Source organism: Poecilia mexicana, unplaced genomic scaffold (assembly GCF_051168715.1).
Source record: "Poecilia mexicana isolate PSO_F unplaced genomic scaffold, ASM5116871v1 scaffold_13, whole genome shotgun sequence".
In the NCBI taxonomy this organism is placed as follows: domain Eukaryota; kingdom Metazoa; phylum Chordata; class Actinopteri; order Cyprinodontiformes; family Poeciliidae; genus Poecilia; species Poecilia mexicana.
The window spans coordinates 8,929,164-8,952,001 of record NW_028263382.1 but is presented as its reverse complement, the minus strand read 5'-3'; the positions used below and the strand labels follow the sequence as shown (position 1 = coordinate 8,952,001).

Genomic DNA, 22,838 nt, shown 5'->3' with positions numbered 1-22,838 from the left:
GTAAAAACAATGCAAATATTTACATTTAGTAATCATTTTGAAATAGCCAAGATTGAGTAGTATATTTTTGTAAAGATCTGGGTAAGGTGGTAAGAAATCTCATGACCTAGTTTCTCAAAGTAACCACTAAAGGGAGCCAAACACTCACAGATACAAGATAAATAAATTAAATTAAATTAATAAATGGGGTAATGGTTCATCAAGAATAAAGAAAATCATAACTAGACCCATGAAAACAATGCTGTGAGGGTTTATGGAGTTGATGTTACTAAGGGAAACTAGGTACGTTTCCCTTTCCTTTTTGTTCTAGACTTTATTTCAAATAACTCCAGGGATTTCCCTGAGGCACAATCACATCATTAACTAGGAGCTGAATTTTCCCAAAGCAGTCAGAAACTCAGCAACTGGAACCTGAGCAATTCAGCACATGTCTGCTTTAAATAAGCTGCAGAAGTGAAATAATAAACCTTCATAAAGAATATCCAGCAAATTAGAGGGTCATCATCAGACTTCCTGGTGGAGCAGCCGAAGGGACATTCATGATGTCATTCATGAGAGAATTGCTCTCATTTAGTGACAAAATCTCTGAAACCTGAAATGTGCAGAAATATTTGATTCCTTTAAATTAGGACTGAATGCATTTTTGATCCAAGATTCTGTCATATATATAAATATATATATATATATATATATATATATATATATATATATATATATATATATATATATATATATATATATATGATTGTGTTTCCTTTGACGTCCTGTTAAGCACTTTGGTTTGCCTTGTGTCTGAATGAAGCCATATAAATGCATTTTTCTTGCCTATAAAAGTGAAAGTAAATAAAAACATTGCAACTAATAAAAAAAAGGCTGAATGAGGACATAAGTTTATTGTCATACAGCATGAGGAGAGGACAAAAGGCAGTTAAAAACACTCAATATCAGAGAAATACAGGATAGATTGATATTTTTGTGTCACAAAGTTTTCATAATTAGCTAAGCCTTGCCAAAAGTGAAATTAAATGAGAAACAGATAGTATTTGTTTTATTTAGCTTAGCTAAAATACAGAAAACTTTGTTTTTTGTGCTTTAATTGGACTCTTCTGGGCGGTAAGATGTAACATTTTATTGTAATAATGAATGTAAACGATGACTTTAGCAACACTAGGTTAATGAAACACAAATAGCAAGTACACTTCACATACTATTAAGTATGTGAAGACAGTTGATTTTAGAAGAAAGTGATGTGCAACTCTTTATAACTTTATGGTTAACGTACAATTATTGTAAAAAAAACAATAATTTGTAGTATTATTATGTATTAAAATTATAATTTAATAATTCTCCGTTAAAAGGTAGCTTAATGTTTTTAAGGCCTTTTATTTTAAGTCCATTCAGCAGAAACACCTAAATGAAAAGCTAATGACTCGATGCGATTTACCAAGCTCCATGAAGCAAGTTTGATGCTCAGAAAATCTGATCAGATGGACCACAATAACCATCGTTTTGATATTTTAAGGACCAAAATGACAGTAATTCATATAAGTAACAAAACATAACAAAATCAGCCAAAAAAAGTTTCCAAATCAGCTTCTTTCAGAAAAAAATTGTGAAACTTTAGTTAAAACTGCAGCTGTGTCTCTGCATCTGGTGAATTTTTGGTTAGAACTTGTTTGTTTTTCATTAAGTGAAGTTAATGAATCCAAAAATTTTGCTCACTAGAGTAATGATATATAAAAATATAATTACTCAAGTAAAAGTAAAAAGTACAACTTAGTAAAAATATTCCTAAAAGTACATTAATTTTAAAGAAGATACTCAAGCAAATGTAAATTCTTGCATATTCGGCAGTAATTATTTGCTGGGCCGTTTTAAAAGTCAGTGAGATTACAACGCTGGCCGCCTGGTGGCGCTGTTCCCTCTCCAGCTGCTCAGCTCGGATAGAGGGGAGGCGTAAACGAGGGAGGAGGCAGTGAAGGGAGAGAGGAACCACAATTTGCCCACATTTCCACAGTAGTCCGACACCGAGGCGCTTTCCAGTCGAGCTCCGTGGTCCGAAACAAGCAGAAACCTTTTTATTTTGACCCGTTTGGTTGAGCCGGGTGGGGGGAAAACTCCTGAAATATCCCGGGACCTGGTTTGTTTGCTCTTGACTCCTGCGGACGCCTGCGCGCAGGAACAGCTGAGGGGGATATAAGTTATTTCCAGCAGATCAGCGGATCAGGAGAGCCTGGAAGATGGGTTCAGTCCCTGCGATTTCTGCCCTCGTTTTGGGCATTGTGGTTCCAGCCCTGGCCGGATACATTGAGGTAAATGTTCCCGATTTATCACTGTGATTTTAAAAACACATTAAATCTGTGGAGCCATTACAATAAGCGACCACGTCGTTTATTTGCGCATTATCTCGCTTCATGTGAACTGTATTGATCGGGCTCTTTGCCAACAAGTAGCCGATCTGATCGCCTCCGTTTGTTGTGTACAGATTTCTTATTGCGTTTTTGTTTAATTTAAGATCATAAAATGGTACGAGGGAGGGTTTAATAATTAATCAGCTCGCTTTCCAGGTCATTCTCCGCCTCATTCCTGAGCTGTGATTGCAGTTTTGTCTGCGAGTCAGTGGACAATGTGCGGCCGGGGTGTCCTATAGTAGGAGGTTGAATAACAGCAGAGTTTTGCTGCAGAGATCAAATGAAAGACGCTCAGAGGGGCCTTCAGGGGACACAATGGCTTCTGCAGCGGATCATAAACCCCGAACAGAGGAAATCCTTCACCTCGGGTCCAAAATGTGGCTTTACCTGCCTCTCCAGGACGGCCACCTTCCTTCAAAGTGTCTAATTATGATTAACGTCGCGGCTCTATAATACATTTATGGATGGTGGCAATTTATTTACTGCATAATTCAGTTTATTTATATAAATAAATGTCATTTTAACACTTAGAATCAGATCAGTCCAAACACAGACACATTTTAGTTTGATTTATTAGTCATATTCAAATGTAATCTCTAAATCAATAGACAGCGTTTCTGTTTACCATGAAATTGCGCAAAAACAAATTTGTTTAATTGAAACGCATCAATTTTGAAAAAATCTTGTTTTTATGCTAAGATGGAGCGTTTTATTGGATCAAAACTGCAATGGAAACACTTTTTTTTTCCGCATCACGAATCTAGTGATCAACATCCGGATGTTTACTACCGGTAAAAACAACGAAGAAGACAACCGGAAGTGGGAGGAGAATGATGGCGCCATATGACTTATCACATCAACCGATTCAGCGTGACTTTAACTGTGTTTCTTATTCAATCGAAACACCACAATTGTAAAATTGTCGAATGTTTTTTGACATAAATTTGCAAATGCAGCTATTGACTGTGCAGCAATCTCTGGACCTGACAGGGGGGTCTGTCTTTTTTGTTTCAAAGTTCTTGGTACACTAGAAATAAGATGAAAATAACTTATAAATAGTGTTTTACTTAGAGTAGCCTATTTTAAGTAAATGATTTCTTCATATTGATGAAATTGTTCTAGTTAACTGGTAGATTATTTCACTTACAACATGGGAAAAATGTCTTGTTAGTGAAATAATCTGCCTGTGGAACTAGAACTTTTTCATCAATATTAAGGAATTGTTGACTTAAAACAATCTCCTAAGTCAACTGTAAGTCAGTTTTGTCTTATTTCAAGTGTACTAAGATACACTAGAAACTAGACCAAAAACACTTGGTAAGATTTTGTGTTTTTGCAGTGCAGATGGCAACACAAACAAACATTTTAGCCTCAGTCAGATAGCAGCTTTGGTGCTGTGAGGCGCAGAAGCTTCTGAAGGGCAGAAATGTCAACATTTCATGTGTTTACGATCATATCTGTCATCTTATGATCTCAGGTCACGTCTGAACCTGTGCAGTTAACAGTCATCCTCACTTACTGACTTTGCTAATATATTCAGCGACTTTTCAGACAAAACAATCGGTATCGATCAGAATCCGATTCGGCAAGCCAGGCTGTTTAAAAATCGGTGATCGGACAGAAAACTGTAATCAGTGCAAATAAAATGTCTTTGAATATTTTACAGTCAGAGTTATCACACCCAAAGCTGAACAATTTGTTTTTAAATCTAAAATAAACACGTTATTGTGTAGAAATAGATCCAATGTATCACAATACAAATTCAGTAACCATTTGAAGTTTGAAAGTTGATGCTGCTGTAAAATATGGTTGAATTATGGAGCTCAAAAGGTGCCATGGTTTTCCCACACATTTTGCCTGATTGTTGTTCTACTCTGTGGAGGAAACGTTTTTCTAAATGAGTTTTCTGCTCATTTAGACGAGGAAAATATCAACATTTTACCGGAAAAATGTACACACGGCGGTGAAAGTTGAGGCGGAAAGCAGCTTAATGTTTATTTGTGAATATTTTAAACTTGGAGTGTGTGACGTTTTAAAACTCGCAAGTTGTAGCTTTTTTTTTAGTCAAATTACAGAAAAAGCAGTGATGTAATTGATATCAAAACGCTAATTCAATGCTAATTAGTGACCCTTCAAACTTTGATACGTGTTGCTGTGGTAAAATATCATAGAGATGTTAATTTTTTAAGAGGATTTTGTCAAAATCCCCTTAAAATAAAAGTGGAAATATTCAAATTTCTTTACAATCTAACATTAGTGAGTCATTCAACCTTGTTTTCAATTTATTTTTGCCTCTTTTAATGATCAAGTGGAATAAAGAAGCAAAAATTGTTAGCAAATAATTAAAATAGTCAACTGATAGAATAGTTATGATGCTGGTAACAAGTTGGGAAAATAGATACTTTTTTTTCAGTCTTGATGAATAAATAAAATCTCAGTGTCCTGTTTTCCTGCTGCCTCATCACTGCAGACTCTTGCAGAGTTTCACATGTGTCTTGGTGCAACAAAGCTGCCATTTCCACAACAAACAGCCCCCACCCGAGGGCAAACACAATCCTTTTTCTGCTCAAACGTGACAAACATTTTCAACAAGATGTCTCCTCCAGACTGTGCTTATCAAGCTTCTTCCACTACGAAAAAATAGAAAAGTTAGCGGCTCAGCCATTTTGAGGCTGTGGAGGTGAAGATTGTGTTTGGAGGCAGCGATGCTGATTATTACGTCCACAATAAAATCCGTGTTGCTGTGCTTTCAGAAAGGCCACATACCTCCAGGTCGACGCTGCGGACTCTCCTGAAATGAAAAATGGTGTAAAAGCCACGTTGCTTGTTGGCTGTATGATACAAATTCATTTGATTGTATCAAAAATGAGACTTTTTTCTTTTGTTTTTACTTTCCAAGGTTATGCATTCCTTCCTTTTAATGATATGGCAGCCATTCGGCTCAGAGTTGGAGACAGTAAAGCGAAAAAATCTGATATTTCGGAGGCTTTGGGATACAAAGTTGCATGTCTGATTGTGTCAAATGTAAAAAAAAAAAAAAAAAAGCTCAAATTTAAGTTTTAGGTTGTTTTCACACTTGATAGTCCAATAGATTTGGTTCACTTGGGACTAAAGTTGCAACATTTGCTACATTTTCAGCTGGTTTGGTTCCCTTTCACACTGCAAACGATCTAAACTCTTTGAAAAACCAGTTCTCCTCCTCGCCTGTGGTGGCGCTGCATCAAAAACCAGTGAAGACACTGAGCGCAACTTCCTTCTTCACAAAATGTAAGCAAAAATGGAGTAGCGTCAGATTTTAGCGTCTGTAGGATTTCTCTTCTGTCTTTGGTGAAAGACCATGAGCCATTTCTCCTGCTAGCGCTACTAGTTTGTTTGTTTTGGTTTTATTTACCCAGAATGCCTTGCGTTGTAGTCCACTTCCTGCTTTCGGAGTGGTCTCCAGTCCACCTGGGGTTCACATATGCCTTCGAACTGCACCAGAGTTCACTTCAACCGAGCTGAGACCGAGGTTAGAGATTCAAACCTTCACAAACAAATCGGACTTTCTACAAACAAACTGGAGTCAGATTAAAGCGGATTAAGCAGGGCTGGTGTGAACGCAACGTAAGGGTGAATCCAAAAGCAGAAAGCAGATTAGATGCAACCAAATCAAATGTGTGAATCTGGGAAGAAAAACAGTTTGTGGTTTTTTACCAAATACAACAGATGTTAAAATCTGATGCCACTCCATTTTATTTCTGTTTCATGAAGAAGGAAGTTGCACTCGGTGTCTTCAGAGATTTTTATGTTTTTGGTGGTTGGAAAAAAACATGAAGTAGCATTACTGCCTCCACCGCATCATACATGCACGCACACACACACACACACACACACACACACACACACACACACACACACACACACACACACTTATACTAACTAAATAAATAATCTGGTTTTCTTTAAAAATTGAATAATGACTTGTATGCGCTTACTACCCACATTCTTATTCAATGTATCTAATAAATTAACCTTTTCTTTTAATATTTTCAAACTCTCTCCTCATACGTCTTCTTTTCTTTTCGATATTTATGGTTTTCATGTTGTGTCCTCATGAGGTTTTTGATGCAGCACCCCCACAGGTGAGGAGGGGAACGGCTTTTTCAACTAGTTTGGTTTGTTTGACTCAGTGCAGCGTGGAAGCGAACCTCAGCAGCTGAAAACGTAGCAAATGTTGCAACTTTGGTCCAGAATCTACCGAACTATCAGGTGTGAAAACACAGAAAAGCTGTTAAAATATCCAGCTTTTGTCTGCAGAGATGTTTCTGCTCCGTAAAGCTTCGGCCTGTCGTAGTTCCTGCTTTTCGGTTCGAGATCGATCCAACTTCTTTAGCTGCCTAAACAGTTTGGTTATGGCTGCTACCTGTGAAGACCGGCCTGAACTTTTGTTTCTGCAGCTGGAAGTTTCAACGCTCAGCTATGTGAGCATCTGTGCTGGATTTCTTTATCTAAAAAAAAAACAAAAACGGTGCAACAACCACTGATATTTAGTTTAATCTGGCTTTCTTGTAGCAGCTGGATCTCTGCGGGATGGAGGCTGGTGTCAGCCATGCGGTTGCATCACTCTGAGGCATGCGGCTCCAGCGGCCCAGACAGAACATTTGGAACGGTTAATGCAGACAGCACATTTTATTTTGTGCTGAGTTAAGCTGCCGAGGATTAGCTCCAACATTTCTGACTCTTATGCAACATAACATCACATTTTTCTGCTGAATAGTTTTGCAAAACAAATCCTCCCAGCTGCTTTTTTTTCATATAAACATAATATCTGCAAACATTTAAAACCACATTTTGTTCCATCATGTGTTGTATCTATTGGAGGGATGATCAAGCTAAAAAGTTACATTTTACTAATCAATCGACTGGTTTTCTTTCTTGGCTTGGTGAAAAATCACCAGATCTAAAAGTCAGCTAAAATACAAACAAAATTATTTACAAGTATCTTTTCAGGAAGATACTGGAGCTTTTTTAAGTAAACAATTCCTTGATATTGATGAAAAAGTATTAGTGACACTGTCGGATTATTTTACTGATGAAGATACATTTTTCCCATGTTTTAAGTCATAATCTGACAGAACTTTTTTTAATCAATACTAAGGAATTGTTTACATAAAACAAGATTCTATATCTTGCAGAAAAACTGTATGAGTTAGTTTTGTTTTATTTTAAGTCTACTTGGATATTTGTGTTTTTGCAGTGTAGTCAGTCTAGAATTGCAACAGTCAGTTGAATTTTTTCTTTTTTTAGTTTAATACAATCTTACAAAAGGTCAGAGGTTAGTTATGCTTTGGTGCATCAATGGCAACAGTTTTATGACTTTATTCTCATAAGTTTATGACTTTAAACACGAGTTTTATTCTCATAATTTCTTGAGTTTATTCCTGAGAAGTCGTAACATTGGCAGGTGGGGTTTTTTCAGATCGGTAATCTGCGATCGGAGCGCCCCTGTCCTCCATGTTTAGGGTTCCTGTTCCTGGTCTTGGCTTGTTCTCCAGCAGCGGAGAATCGGCCTCTCCGCCTCCTGAATCAGTAGATTAGAGCCCAAAGCGTCGCTCCCGTCGTTGGGTCGTTCTTCTGAATCCTCTTAGCAACAAGAAGCGCAGGCGGCTCATGGATTTGCCAGGAGAAAGCTACTAATCCCAGCTCCCTGATACTCCCCTCTCATTCCCGTTTTCCACTCCCAGCGGAGGAGATCCGACTTCAAACCGGTGACTCAGCCGACATCGGCCTGATCCGATCGACACCAAGAAGGAATGTCTGATTTTAATCTGTAATCTGGCTGCTTTTATGTCTCCTCTCTGCCTCATCCAACCTGAAGTTTGTGTTTAAGATAAATCTAATTTAGTTTCTCTCAGTGATTACAAACTCTGCTTCAGTAAACCCTCAGGATCGCAGCAGCTGCTTCAGAGAAAATCAGGATAAAACAGGAAATAATCTGGATTTTCTTTGTCTCTCTTGGATTAAACAGCATTTAAATTGTTCAGAAAGATAAAAAATAAGGCTGCAAACTTTTAGAAGCCATAGATTCGCTTGTGGAGATTATCTGGGTAAAGATGGAAACTGAAGCAAATTTATGGAGGTTTTAGTAAATAAATGCTGAGACGTTTTGCCTTTTTTTGCTATAAAACTTGAGTGTTTTTACTGAAAACACAAAAAATATATTTTTACATGTTTGAAATAACTTGTTTATGATATTGCAACATTATTCTGGCACAATTTCTATTTTATTCCTGTAATAGAGTAGAATATTCCTTATTGATCTTCTAATAAGGAGAAATCGCTTATTAGTTGACAAGCTTCTCTAAACAAGTTGTTGAATGTTAATATTTCAAATATAATGTAATGATATTAATTTGTTGTCCTTTTGATTTTATTTTTGTACGACTTAACTCGTAATTTGACTTATTTCGTATTTTACTTTTTGCACAACGTTTCTAGTTTCTCGTGATATTATGAGTTGTATCATTTTGATTTTATTTTCGTACGGCTTTATTCTCATAATATTATAATTTTACTTTCGTAATACGACTTTATTCTCTTATTTTTTGTTATATTTCAACAAAATTCTTGCAATACGACTTTATTCTTGTATTCCTCCTACTTTGTTCTCGTAATCTGGTCATTTTCGTCGTAGCCTCGCCTTAACACTCTTGTCAGGAGCATTAATGATGAAATCGAACATCGCCTCCTGCAGCGTCTCATCGACCGGCGCTCTCGCCTCATCCTGAGGGTTTAAAGATGGCGGCCTCATCAGGCGGTCCTTGTTCTCATGACGGCAGCCTTTGTCTCCCAGCTGTGCATCGGCTCCAATTATCTCTCTAGTTTATCTGTGTGTGTGTGTGTGTGTGTGTGTGTGTGTGTGTGTGTGTGTGTGCGCGCGCGTGTGTTTGCGGATGTTTTGTGAATCTTCTCGCAGCTCATGACATATTTAGTTTCTTCTTCTTCTGAGTCGCTGCGCGGTGGGGAAGGAGTGAGCGGGTTCACATCAGCTCATCCATGGCTGCACATCGCTTCAGCCGCCTCCTGAAAAATGGAGCACGCTTCCTTCACAGGACGAGTTTCCTGGTCCGATGTCCTCACTTCCTTCTGTCCTTCGTCCCTCCCTGATGTCCTCACTCGGGTTGTTTCTTTTATTTTCTTTCATTCCTGCCTTCCTTCGTTTCTTCCTTGAATCCTTCATTTTTTTCCTTCAAATTGTCCTTCCTTTCCTGTGTCCTCCTCTACACCTTTCTTATCCTTCCTTCCTCTCTCATCCCCTTATCTTTGTTTTCTTTCCTCACTTGTTTATTTTCTTTTTTTTTCTTTCTGTGCCCAAAACAGCTTTTGTGTCTCCTTTAACAATGAGTTTGTCCTTTCTTTGTTTCCTGTCTTCTTTCTTTGTTTCCTGCCTCCTTTTCCTTTCCTCTCCTCTTCCTCTGGAGAATCCGTCGCCTGCTGCCTTCCTGCGTCTCTTTCCTCGCTCACCATTCAGCAGATGTCCTTTAACCTCCAGAAAACCCTTCCTTCAGTCCCTGCTGTTATTGTTTTCTGTGTGTTGTTGTCGCCGGGTGAAACTCCATCAGTTCAGCTCTCAGTGTTTCTCTGAGTCTCTTCGGCTCCTTCAGGTTTTTGTTCCATCAATAAAATATTTGCTCTGCTGCTGGTTGCACCGCCGCCTCTCTCGGTCGGCCACGTGCGCAGAACGGACTTTGTTCCCACCTGGTCGTCTTGTCCAGGTGTGCAGCTGCTGCTCTGGGGACTTTAATGACTCAGAACGGGGCGAGGCGTTTCCACCGATTTACACAATCCTCTAATTTATCTATAAAGATAAATTACTCAACTCTAGAGTTACGTTTACTTGTTGGAGAAAAAGTACTTATGCTACTGTGTACTTTTTAGTTTTACTCGATTTATTTTATTAAGTATCTCTATTCTTACTTGAGTAGGATTAACTTCACTGAATTTAATTCGTACATATAGAGGAGCACATTTCTGCCAAAAAACTCATGAGATTAGTTTTTAAAAATTTCTACAAAAAAAAAAATCTAAAAATGTTTTTAGTTTATATTTTTTTTACATCTCCAAATGTCAAAAATCTTCTAAATATAACTCAGGAAATTTTTAAATTAATCTCACAAATTTTCAAGAAAGTTTTTGGAATTTCTTACTTTCAAAATTTGAAATTTTCTAAAGTAAAAAATGTCAACTTCTGAAACTCTGAGACTTCAGAATGTTTTCAGGAAAATTCCTGAGATTAATCTCAAAATGTTCTTATTTTCTAGCAAATCTTCAACAGTGTGAGCTAAAAATGTCTTCATTTTTTTCAAGATTCAGAAATTGAGTTATTAAAAATATTAGTTTCAAAAGTTTCAAATTCCAGTTTTTTTCTAGAAAATTCCTGAGATTAATCTCAGAAGTGTTTTAGAAAAAACAAGGACATTTTTGAGTTTCCGAAGTGGAAAAAATGTGCCAGAAATTTTTCAGAAAGTTTGAAGTTAATCTAATAAATTTCTTGGTTTCAAGTCAGTTTTAACTCTAAAGTTAAAAATGTTCAACCGTTGCAACTTTGAAATTTCAAACTTTTTTCTTGAAAATTTCTGGGATTACTCAGGAATTTTCAGTTTTTTTTTCTACCAAGTTTTCAACGTTCCAAGCTCAAACATTTTCAAATATTTTTCCTAGAAAATATCTGAGATTAATCTCAAACTTTCTGAGTTTTTGGACAGAAATTTCCTCCTTTTTTCCCGGCCTATATTGTCCCCATTGCGCCGCCGTCTGTCCTGGAGGTCATTATTGTTTGTTCTTTTTATTCCTGTCGTGGGCGGAGTGATGACTCTGTCGGAGCAGCAGAAGATGGAGGCGCTGCAGTGTAACTGAAAACCCCCAGAGAGGCGACGGCTGCTGCTGTTTCTGCTCCTGGCGGTGATCAGGATGTGTTATTGCCCATTAGCAGCCTGCCTGATGCAGCGTTTTCTCAAGGAGAAGGTGGCCAAGGACGCGGCGACCCCCTCGGTCGGCTCATGTGGGACAAACAGACACAACGGCTGTTTGTACGGCATCATTAAAAAACTAGATGGAAATGTCTCCGCTGAGCTTTTCTTCCTAATTACGTTGAAGCTTCCTCCTTCGTTCGCCACATTTTGTTCAATTATAGGTGTTGGTGCGAGATGAGGAGGCTGCAGATCTCCTCCCAGTGGCAATAAGCTCGGCATGTTTTGTGCGCTGTGTAATTTAGGGAGGAAGAAACGAGCAGAAACGAGTTTTCTCAGACTGAGGGAAATTAAAGCTGCTTGAAATAGAAAACGCTGACAGACACACAGGATCGTTTCCTCTACAGGCGAACGTGTTGAGTTTCTCTTATAGAATCACAGTTAAATATGGAGAGAGTATTAAAAATATTCAGCAATATCTAAACAAACTAGAACGTCAAGAAAACTCAAGCCCAGGATGTGACATTTACCAGTCGAACTATAAAACTTCACCAATATCCAGGAGTTATTTTCTTAAATTGAGTTCATCTTGCGAAAAGTTTGTCTTAATTCAAAGATAAAGATATTTGCACTAGAAACTAGATAAAAAATACTTGGTAAGACTTTGTGTTTTTGCAGTGCAGAGCAGATGTTAACCAAGATTGCACAAAACTAAATATGGCTCAATACCACTTGAAGGTCCAGCTGGGCGGCCGCACAAACTCAGCCAAAGGGCCACAATTGGCCCCTGAGCCACACTTTGGACATCCATTATATGTGGGCCAAATTGTAGACTCAAAAGTCATCGCAGGCCAAGAAAAAAAAAAAAAGTAGCTCAATATGTCCAAAACTTGAAAATGAATTTATGACGGTGCATCAGGACCATTGCAGATAGAAAAAGAGTACATTACTGCCAAAAACTCAGAAATTTTATGATTAATTTATAAAATTTTCTAGAAAACTTTGACATTTTCTAGAAAAATTCAGAAATTTTCAAGTTTTTTTTGTAGAAAATATCTGGCATTAATTTAAAAATTAGGATTTTTTATAACAAATTTCTGAGATTATTCTCAAAATTTCTGAGTTTTTTTTGGCAGGAACTTACTGCCACTTTAATTTTGTGTTTGCTGTATAAAAAGAAAGACATCTAGTTTTCAGTTTCTTTTGGGCTCTATTGAATAAATTTATTTTCAGTGGTAAGAACAGGTCACTTTCTTTTGAAACGTTTGCTATATTTAGTCGAGTTTAAGAAAGAATGAAAACTGATTTGGGTCAAGTAAAGTCGACTTTTCAGTAAATTATGTTGGCAACAATTTTTACCCTGATTACAAATTCAGTTTGGCATCTACAGGCCAAACTTGTATCATTTTTGAATTGTAGTTGGGGGGGCCGCACAAAATCAGTCCAGAGGTCATAAACTGGCCCCCAGGCCACAGTTTGGACACCGCTGCTCTAACTAATAACCATATGAACGGAGTTATTATGAGCCCGCTCTCTTCCACATCCACAGGATATGACTCGTCAGGGAGAAGAGTGGAAGCGCTGTCCTTTGTCGTTATTCCCTTTTTTCTGTTTTGCATAATTTGGTCCAAAGATGAGGACGTTTTTTTTTTTTTTTTTTAATGAATGCTGCAGCTGCACACCTCTATCAGGCATCTTGATCAGAGATAAAAAGCAATCAAGCTCTCCAGAGTATCCCATTAGTGTGATGAGATATGAGCACAGCTTGGAGCGCGGAGCTGAAATTGTCTGCTGTTTTCACACAAACCCATTAAGTCATTTGATCAGCGCCGGGCTAATTATAGAGGCTTCCGAGCAGCGAGACGCCCTGACCGGCCTCAACCTCCACGTTACTCCCCTCCAAAATACTCGCTCTCCTCATAAGATGTCCTGATTGTTAACATTTCCGACTCTTCATAAACGCCGTCGTGCTGCTACTCGCTTGTCTGCATTTAATTTGCTGCTGAAGCTCAAATGAGAACTAAAAGCTCTGAAAATTAATCATTTCATTAATGAATTTAAAAGTGACAGAAACAAAACAGAATCACAACTTGCTAAAATGCTACTTTGACATTCAGATGGAAGAATCAGAATAGTCCCTGCGGTTCTGTAACGTGGTGAGTTGGTATTCGTTTCGGTGCCTACTGGGTTCTGCTGGTGGCGTTTTTACAGAAATGGCACCAAAAATAAATCAGACAAGATGGAATATATTCAACAAGAGATGCAGATGCTCATCTGTGTGAGAATGGCAAAGATAAATGTAACCAAAAGGCTTAGGTTTGAAATTATTAAGCAGATTAATCGGGTATTGAGATAATCAACTAATTCAGTATTCGATTAATCAATAAGTGGAGAATAAAAACTAGAAAACAGGCTGTCTGGTGAAAGAACAACTCACTCAGAGCAGTAATTCACTCAAACTGTACAAAAATAAATACATTTTGCATTTAAGATTAAAAAAATCTTAATTGTTGATAGATGTATTGTACTTGGAACTTAACTAATCGCCAGATTAATCGATTATTAATTGTCAGAATAATCGATTGATCTGGTAAATTTTTAAATTTGATTAATCGTCAGAATACCCAATTAATTGAATAATCGATTAATCATCAGAATCATGAAGAATCAGAAGTTAGAAAAATAAATTCCTAATACGTTTTTAAAAATGTTAAAAATAATTTAATCTTAAAATTCCTAATAAAATAAAGGCTGAATTATTTTCAGCTTTAAGAGTTGGATGCTGCTATTTTTGGAAATGTTGGGATGCGGTAGGACCATAACGTTCCTCCCCGGCGGGTCGCAGGAAGCTGCAGGAAGCTGCAGGAAGACGCAGGAAGCCGCAGGAAGCTGCAGGAAGGTTTGACTTTGAGAACAGAAACAGGAGGGGGAGGGACAAGGTCAAGCAGGTGAATAAACCAAGTCAGAGTGTCTCTGAGACGGATGCCTGCGTCTTCTCCGTGCAGACGTGACTGATTGGCTTCCAGCCTGGCTGTGTCTCGGTGGAGTTATATTCCCCACTAATCTGATTGAAGCCCTTCTGTCCTCCCTGCTGAGAGGCAGAGGGAGGGCAGACCCGGGCTTAATGATGGATAAGGGAGCCTACATTACATCCGTCATGTTGGCCCCAGTAAAGATGGCCTCCGTGTCGTGTTTCACGCTCCGCTGCTCTTTGGGAGGCGGGGATATGAAGCTGGGAGCTTGTTCGATCGAAGCGCGTATTGGTTTAAAACCAATGTGGGTGGCTGTCGCAGAGTGGCAGGCAGTGAATGCTGCAGCTAACTCAGCTGGAGCGACAGAGGAATCGTTTTTACTGGAAGGAGTCACTGTGCCGCTTCGACTGCAGGAGGTAGAGCCAGTCCAGAAATGACACTGAGATCATTTAACACAAACACAAATTATTACATTTCATTAGAGTGAAGTTGGGATTCTTTAATCAGGGCAAAACAAACGTTTGATTGAATTAGATGGCGGAAATTTGGCCCATGAGAATTTCACTGAGTTTCCAGTCTGAGATTCTTCTGTCACACTTAAATAAGTTCATAATATTAGTTGAGTTGATTTTTCTTTTATTTTTGGAAAACGGTAATCATTGTGGTTGAGTATTTACTGACATCGATGCTTCGGGTGGTTTAGGAAAGTTTCACAAAGACTCCTGAGGTTTCAGCAGCAGAAAACGGCGGCAAGAAATGATGACGGCGTCGCTTCAGAAACTAACTCTAGACGTACCATCCAACCGTCCACCCATCTATCCACCCAACCGTCCATCCACCCAACCGTCCATTCACCCAACTGTCCACCCAACCGTCCACCCATCTATCCATCCAACCGTCCATCCACCCAACCGTCCGCCCATCTATCCACCCAACCGTCCATCCATCTATCCACCCATCTATCCACCCAACCGTCCATCCAACCGTCCACCCATCTATCCACCCAACCATGAATCCAACCGTCCACCCAACCGTCCACCCATCTATCCACCCAACCGTCCATCCACCCAACCGTCCACCCAACTGTCCATCCAACCGTCCACCCATCTATCCACCCAACCGTCCACCCATCTATCCACCCAACCGTCCATCCACCCAACCGTCCATCCAAACGTCCATTCACCCAACTCTCCACCCAACCGTCCACCCATCTATCCATCCAACCGTCCATCCACCCAACCGTCCGCCCATCTATCCACCCAACCGTCCATCCATCTATCCACCCATCTCTCCACCCAACCGTCCATCCAACCGTCCACCCATCTATATATCCAACCGTCCACCCAACCGTCCACCCATCTATCCACCCAACCGTCCACCCAACTGTCCATCCAACCGTCCACCCATCTATCCACCCAACCGTCCACCCAACCGTCCACCCATCTATCCACCCAACCGTCCATCCACCCAACCGTTCACCCAACTGTCCATCCATCCATCCATCCATCCATCATCAGGGATATATTTATCCACCTCAGAAACCCTCTGAGCCGGTCGGCTCATTTGTCATCATCACTCCTTTTCTCCCCCAGATTGCCAAACTGTCCTCCGTCCAGAAGGACATTATTTTCCCTTCAGTGATTTCTGGGTCTCTTCTCAGCAGGATGCATCAAGAAAACCCTCTAAATGTAATATTTTTATCTCTTTAACAGAGGTAGCACAGTTCCCTCCTGTCGCGTAAAGATCAGGAACCTTTCAGCCTCCATCATGTCGCCCTGCGTTCAGTAAATGTAATGTTCTCTCTGCTCCAGGGAGGCTCCTCCACCTTCTGGATGTTTCCACTTTGTCCTTGAATCTCAATGTCACCTCCCACCGAGCACCTCGGTTTCCCCCACAGCTCTCCTTTCCTCCTCTCAAATTTCCAACACACTCCTCTGTTTTATATTTGTCCACAGAAACAGTTCGTCCTTCTTTACGTCGCCTCTCCTTTGTGTTTCTCACCTCACTGCCACTCCTGCCGCCTTACTTTCCCAATTTTCTTTTCTGCTCGCTCAACAATTATTTGCTCATTAACTGATGGAGTGCGGAGAGAGTCGTCAGCGAGGCCTTGCTGCGGCGCCTGTTCTTTTATTGACAACTCTGCCCGGTCCTGAGCAGCATCTGCATGGCGCTGCATGCTGATGAGTCCAGCAGCAAAACGGAAAACCGGAAAGTGGGAGTGGGGAATCGAAGGAAGGATGCGGCGACCTGTTTGCGCTGAACTGCGAGGAAATTAGAGGAAAAGGAGGGCGAGAAAGGGAAGTGAGCACAGGTCACTTCTCCCAAATTGCCTCCTCTCAGCATGAAAGATTAGGAGACTCTGCTCACCAGCAGGCGCTGGAGAGACACGCTCCTACCGCTAATCCCTGCCCCCTCCTCGGTTAAACTGCTGAGCGAGCAGAACAAAGAGAAAGTCTGCGCCTGTGGGAAAACACAGACTGCGCTCCGATTAACAGCTGCTTCAGGTGATTCTTCAGAGCTGACCTGTTTGTCCGAACAGAAACACCTCCAACGTCTCTTTGAATGAAACACACATTTAACCAGCCTCTTCTTTGAAGGATTGTTTTCAAAAGGTTGTGGTAAAAGTTTTGAATTTTTGCACGTTTTTATATTTCCATTTGGGTCTCAACTGTTTCTAAAAACATCCAACCACCACACAGGTTGGCAAAAAGATTTTTTGTCTTTTTTTGGTGTCTGGAAAATGAGCCATTTCAAAAACCTCCCCACTGTTTAGTCACAATCTACAGGTCCTGCACTGTAACCTAGCAACCCCGGTGAAGCCAAGCCCGTTACCTAGCAACCCAAGCTGAGCTCCGGCATGTTTCCTCTGCCGGTTTTTCTATGGTGCAATGGCTGCTGGAAAAAATTTCCATGTTTTTTGTTGTTCACTTACCATCCAGAAACAACTTGCTGCAGCTTGGTGGTTGTGCGGGAGGCTTCACTTCTGCTTTTCAAAGATGTTGTGTAATTGCACATTTGAAATTGGCGAGTTTTCATTAAGCAAATTTCACTTTGAAATTTCAATTTGTGTAATTATATGGTCAATGGAAACACAGCTTGCTGTGTTTTTGGACTGTGGGAAGAAGCGGTGGAGAGCGCATGCGTGCAAAACATGCAAAAAGATCCCAGGCTGGGTTTTAAACCCAGGACCAGAGTTGGGTAGTAACTAGTTACATTTAATTAGCAAGTTTTCTGAAGAAAATACTTTTAGGAGTATTTTTAACTACGCTATACTTTTTACTTTTACTAGAATAATTTTCTTATGAAGTATTTCCACTCTTGCTTGAGTAAAATGTTTGGATTTCCTACCCACTGAATGAAAAACAAACGCATATTAAACCAAAAATTCACCAGACAGACACACTCCTGATTTAGTTTCTTATATGAATTATTGTCATTTTGGTCGTCCTTAAAATACCAAAATTTCCACTTAACTTTATATGTTGGTCTGTCTGATTATGTAATTTTTCAATATCAAATGATTGATAACTTGACCAGTACTTTTTACCAAATAATGTTTTACTACGGTATGGTTTTTGGGAACCCTGTAGTGGTGCTACCAGCTGCTCCAGTTTAAAACCTCTGGTGGGAAACCCCTGCTCCCCCAAACCTTCTTTCTTCTCAAGCAACCGACTCCTGACTCTTCTCTACTCGCTGACTAAATGGACCTCCCACCCTGCACACCCAGGCTTTTAATAAATGGACAGGCAACGGGCAATTTAATCATGCTAATGCTCATGTTATTGATCTCTCCGCTGGAGGAAACTCTGGGCTGAATCTGCAGGCGATGAAGTATAAACACAGAATCAAGTCGAGGGCAGACGCTTTGTCTGAGTCGAAGGTGAGGCCATCTATTTTGGTCGTAAACATCTGGCCTGGTGATGTCAGGAACGTAATCCGCTCCGCCCCACGTGGATGATTAAGCCCGGATAGAGAGGGCTGAGAGGGCCGGCAGCTCACGTGGATCCGGGAGGCGGCGGAGGCAGGTGGGGAGGTGGATGTGTGGAGAGAGCCGAGGCGACGGGAAATGGATTCCCACCAAGTTGCTCAGAGTGCTCGGATGAAAGGAGGGCTGAAAAGGTTGCTCACTCGGAGAGCTTTTAGTGGACGGAGTGGGAAGAATGGGCGATTGTACCGGCAGCAAGAGAGGAACACACACAGCTGTGGTGTTCCCTTTAAAAATACAAACATTCCAGCTAAAAACAGGACCAGATGGAGTTAAGCTGTGAATGTTGGACGCTAAATGGGCCTCAATGTAGAAACAGAAATGTAAAGGAGAAATGGTGGATTTAATCCTCCTGCTGGATTTAGATCCTAGGTAAATCGATAATATCTATTGCAACACATGATCAATATCAATAATAAATAAGTCGGAAAGGATGTTCAATCCAGAACCACACAGCATTCTGGGAAATGTAGGGAGAGGAAAGACTTTAGCTGCTCCATCTCTTATGGCTAGCTAAGAAATGTTGGTGGAATCAACTACCTCACTCACTCTTTCGTTACCTAGCAACTCATTCGTTCTTTGGTTGCCTAGCAACAACCTACTGAGTAACCTGCACAGCAGCAGTTTAAAATTTCTCCGTTGTGTCTCAATACTTCTTAAAAATAAAAAACAGCTTGAGGTTAATACTGAGAATAAAGGTCATGACAGGAGCTTGGCAGCATTTCCAATATAAAAAGAAAAACTAATAAGTAATCATTTATCAATTAACAATTATTTTAGTAATTGATTATTCTCACGATTAGTTGAATTTAAAAAATGGCTGTGGTTAACTACAATTCATTTAACCATTTAAGCTTATTTTATACAATATTAGAAATACATAAAAATAATTCAGTTTGTTTTTTGAATAAGAAAACAAACATTTTATTTCCTAAAATGCAGAAATGTGACAAGATGGTGCTGATTTGTTGATTATTTCTCAATTAACTAATTAATAATTGGATAGAAAAGGTTCATATTTAGGTAGAACATTACCTTTGCAGATGAATGTTTTCATCTTAATGTATATAGTGTTTGTACAGTTTTATCTTAATTACTGCTCTGAGTTTGTTGTTCTTTTAGCAAATTGTCTTTTTTTGAGTCAGAATGCTGTTAGTGAGTAATCAATTACTAAACGAGTCGATTATTAGTCTTACAATCGATTAATCACAAATGATCAGAGTAACCGTTTCAGTACTTCTGTTAACTGATATAAAATCCTTATATTGTGATTACATTTTTTAGTTTTTTAGTTAGTTTTTGTGGTTTGTCTTGAATCTAAATAGTTTGACTGCCCTTTATTTATTGTCATTTTTAAAATTGAATGTAATTAGAAACAGATTATATAGATTATATAGATACTAATTTTGCTATCCAACTGAAACATTTCGATTGAATAATCTAAATTCAGAGGTATGCATAATTTTGTGCTTCAGTGTACAGATCAGCTGATTATTTTTTGTAACGTATTAGAGTTAAGCTCTTCGTCATCAGCCTTAAACAAAAGTAGTTATCTTCACTGTGAAACAAAGAAATAGTTTATCATCGTTACACCTGCTTAGTCTTTGCGAGCAACAAGTTGCAGGTAAAACCCTCGGCGGGATTATCTCCTTATTGCCTCGGCTCAGCCTTCGCAGCTGCTTTTACAGCTGATTTACTTTAATGCACAGACCTCACGCTCAGAAACGTAGTTTAATGTGTTGCACCATAACCTAAAACCAGCGACAAATAAAGCAACAAGTAACCATTTAAAAGCACTTTTTTCTCTGCTTTTTCTCCAACTTTTTGGGGATAACAATCTGTTGGCGATATAAACAAATGTTTCAGTTTATTTTGAATTATTGTAAATATGTTTCAGGAATAGATAACAGAAGCTCTTTTGACACACAGCTCTTTCTTTTCATCATATTTGGTGACAGAGTTGATGGTCTCCATTTAATTTATCTCTAAGCATTTAAAGAAAACATTTCTTCTTCCTATTCTGTCAGACTTCTTCTGCTTCTCCTTTTGTGACGAGGTTGGATTCGCTTTGATGGTTTGTAGAGGAAGACGACTCAGTTGTTTGTTGCTATTCAGTTTAATCCAGTTCAGTTCACGGTTTAATGCACTTTTACACAGAAACGGATCAAGTTCATTACGCAGTTAAATGGAATCAAATTCATTCTGTGCAAAAAATACAAGTTAATCCACTTCATCCCAATAATAAAGTCATTCTTATGCCCAATACTTTCAAATCCAGCTGAGATTTTAAACTGAACATCATTTATTTATGTTTTTGTTTTTCATCTTGATCTCTAGGATGTTAGGAACAATAAGGCCAAACTATTTATTGAATAAAGACTGACTGTTTATATTTGTTAGCGTTAGCTTGTGGTCTTGCTCAGCTGATTTTCAGGCCATCTGAATGTTTCTCAAGTTGTTTCTTTGGACTTTTGCTGCTTTTTTTGTTTAGTTTGTGTTCAAATACCAGGTGATTTTCAGAGAACAGATTGTTTTCTGCCTGTTAAGCCAATTAGCTCTGCTTTAAAAAGCCTCTAGCCATAAAAATGTGAGTGCTGTTAAACTTTTAAACGCCTGTTTCTTTTCCAGCCAGAACATAATTGCTTTGACAGCCGTTTATTTACAGTGATTCTCTATTATCTGCCCTGAAATGTGATTGTTTTTATGAAATCTTTGGGATAATAACACAAAATTTTATTAAACGTGTGACATTGAAGCATTTTTGTTATATTTATCTTCTAATTTCAGCAAAATATGGGAACATTATCTGTTTTCACTAGCATTTAATATCTATGATTTGCCATTTTGTCACTTCTTGCTTCCATGTCAGACCTGAAGCAAACTGTTTTCTACCCTATTTATGAGTTTATGTTCTATTGTAGTTGAGCATTAGTAGTTAGATATTTATATTCATGCTCTTATTTTGAAGTGGGTGAAGACTGCTTGGGTAGCAGTTCCACTTCCTCTCCTCACAGAAACAAGATAAGAAAGAAGGAGACATAAACACAATATCTAAGGATGATATAGGATATTTATGTCAAAATCAAACTGGTGCTCGATGGCTGTAGTCTTTTAAAAGTAGATATAAGTTGAATTGACGTTAGCGCTTTAGCATTAGCTTCTGCTAAGCCTGTGTTGGTGTAGTGCTTTAGCATTAGCAGAAATTGATCTTGAATAATGTTGTAGGATTAGCATAGCTAATTATTAAGCTGGCAGTGTCCACCACTGTGGTAGAGGTTAAGTAAATCTGCTTGTTGTTTTACAAAGTTTATGCTTTTTTTTTTTACCGTTCTGCTCTTCATAATGTAGCAAATTAGAGTAAAGCAAGCTGATGGCTGGTTAATTGGTAGCGATATTTTTTTTGGGTAGCTAACTGGCAGTCTGCTGCTTTACAGCTAGCTGCTTGTAGCCTGCCAGCTACATGGGAAAAAAAGGGAAAAATCCAAAATTTCTGAACAGACCTTTTGGGAAATCTGACTGATTAAAGAAAATGTGAGATATTTCAAATGGATTAATAATTTAAAGTAAATCTAATGTTGCTGGGAATAAATTAGGCATTTATTGCTCCTGAATTCATCTTTCTTGAGTCTATGTTTGTATTTTACCCAAACGTGACACAAAAACACGATCCATCTCCTGACTATCACTTGATGTTCCCTTACCCATATTTGGCAGCTCTGCCTGCGAACATTCAAAGCTAATTTTCTTTCCATCCTCCATGCTCCCTGCTGCTCTGCAGATAGAAACCAGCCTGCCCCAATAATCTAAGCAGGTAGGCAGAAAAATAATCCCATGATTGCTGTGAATGACCCTGAGAGGTGAAGGAGAGCGGACAGGTTTTGTTGGGAGTTTGTGGAGGGAAATGGCTCCTCTGTTTCCTCCGGCTCGGCCCCGCTTCCCGCTCCGCTGGCTGTCAAAACGAAAGGATAATAAAACGCAGGATGCAGCAGGCATCCTGATGTCGACCGTCAGCCTCTGAGTGAATGTTCACAAGCAGCGCCTCTGTGTTTTCTGTCTGACGCAGGAGAAAACAGCAGAGGGAAAGATGGTGGCAGCCGCTGCCAGCCTGACAAGATTGAGTGAAGATTTGAGTCTGCAGAAAAAGCAGCCTTTGTCCTGTGATCATTTCTGGCTCTGCTTCTCCTGCTGGGCAGTGCTGGTGTTTTTAGTTATTTATTTATTGCTAAAGCTGCTGGCTTTTTGTTCGCTTAGACCTAACACTTGCAAAAAATTAATGGGTTTTTCTGTGAAAGACACAGGGACACGCATTTCTTAGAAGGCTAAGTGTTCAAAGACTTCAACTGCAGTCGTAGAAATGAAAAGAAAACCAGAATGCTAATGACACGATCTGTTTAGAGCCAAGAAATTCGGCTTTCCTCAACCTCAGGAAGCTCTCTTTTAATTAGATTATGAAACAAACACTTAAATATGTGTTTTTGTAAGGTTTACACTTTGCTGTTCCTCTGCTTATGAGATGTTTTAG

At 39.2% G+C, this 22,838-nt stretch overlaps 1 protein-coding gene and 1 pseudogene across 2 annotated transcripts in view; both read left to right on the top strand.

The window, feature by feature from the left end:
- The first annotated feature begins 1,999 nt into the window (after nucleotides 1-1,999).
- Nucleotides 2,000-22,838, top strand: part of aplp2 (amyloid beta precursor like protein 2) — an 80,976-nt gene continuing 60,137 nt past the window's right edge. Inside the window, exon 1 of one of the 2 annotated variants that reach the window (XM_088011645.1) lies at nucleotides 2,000-2,312. In XM_088011645.1, coding sequence (XP_087867771.1) covers nucleotides 2,241-2,312 — 72 coding nt within the window. In that variant the 5' untranslated portion in view covers nucleotides 2,000-2,240. The remainder of the gene's footprint in view (nucleotides 2,313-22,838) is intronic. The other variant, XM_014985627.2, reaches the window with a different exon arrangement.
- LOC148155754 (uncharacterized) lies at nucleotides 11,259-16,591 on the top strand (annotated as a pseudogene).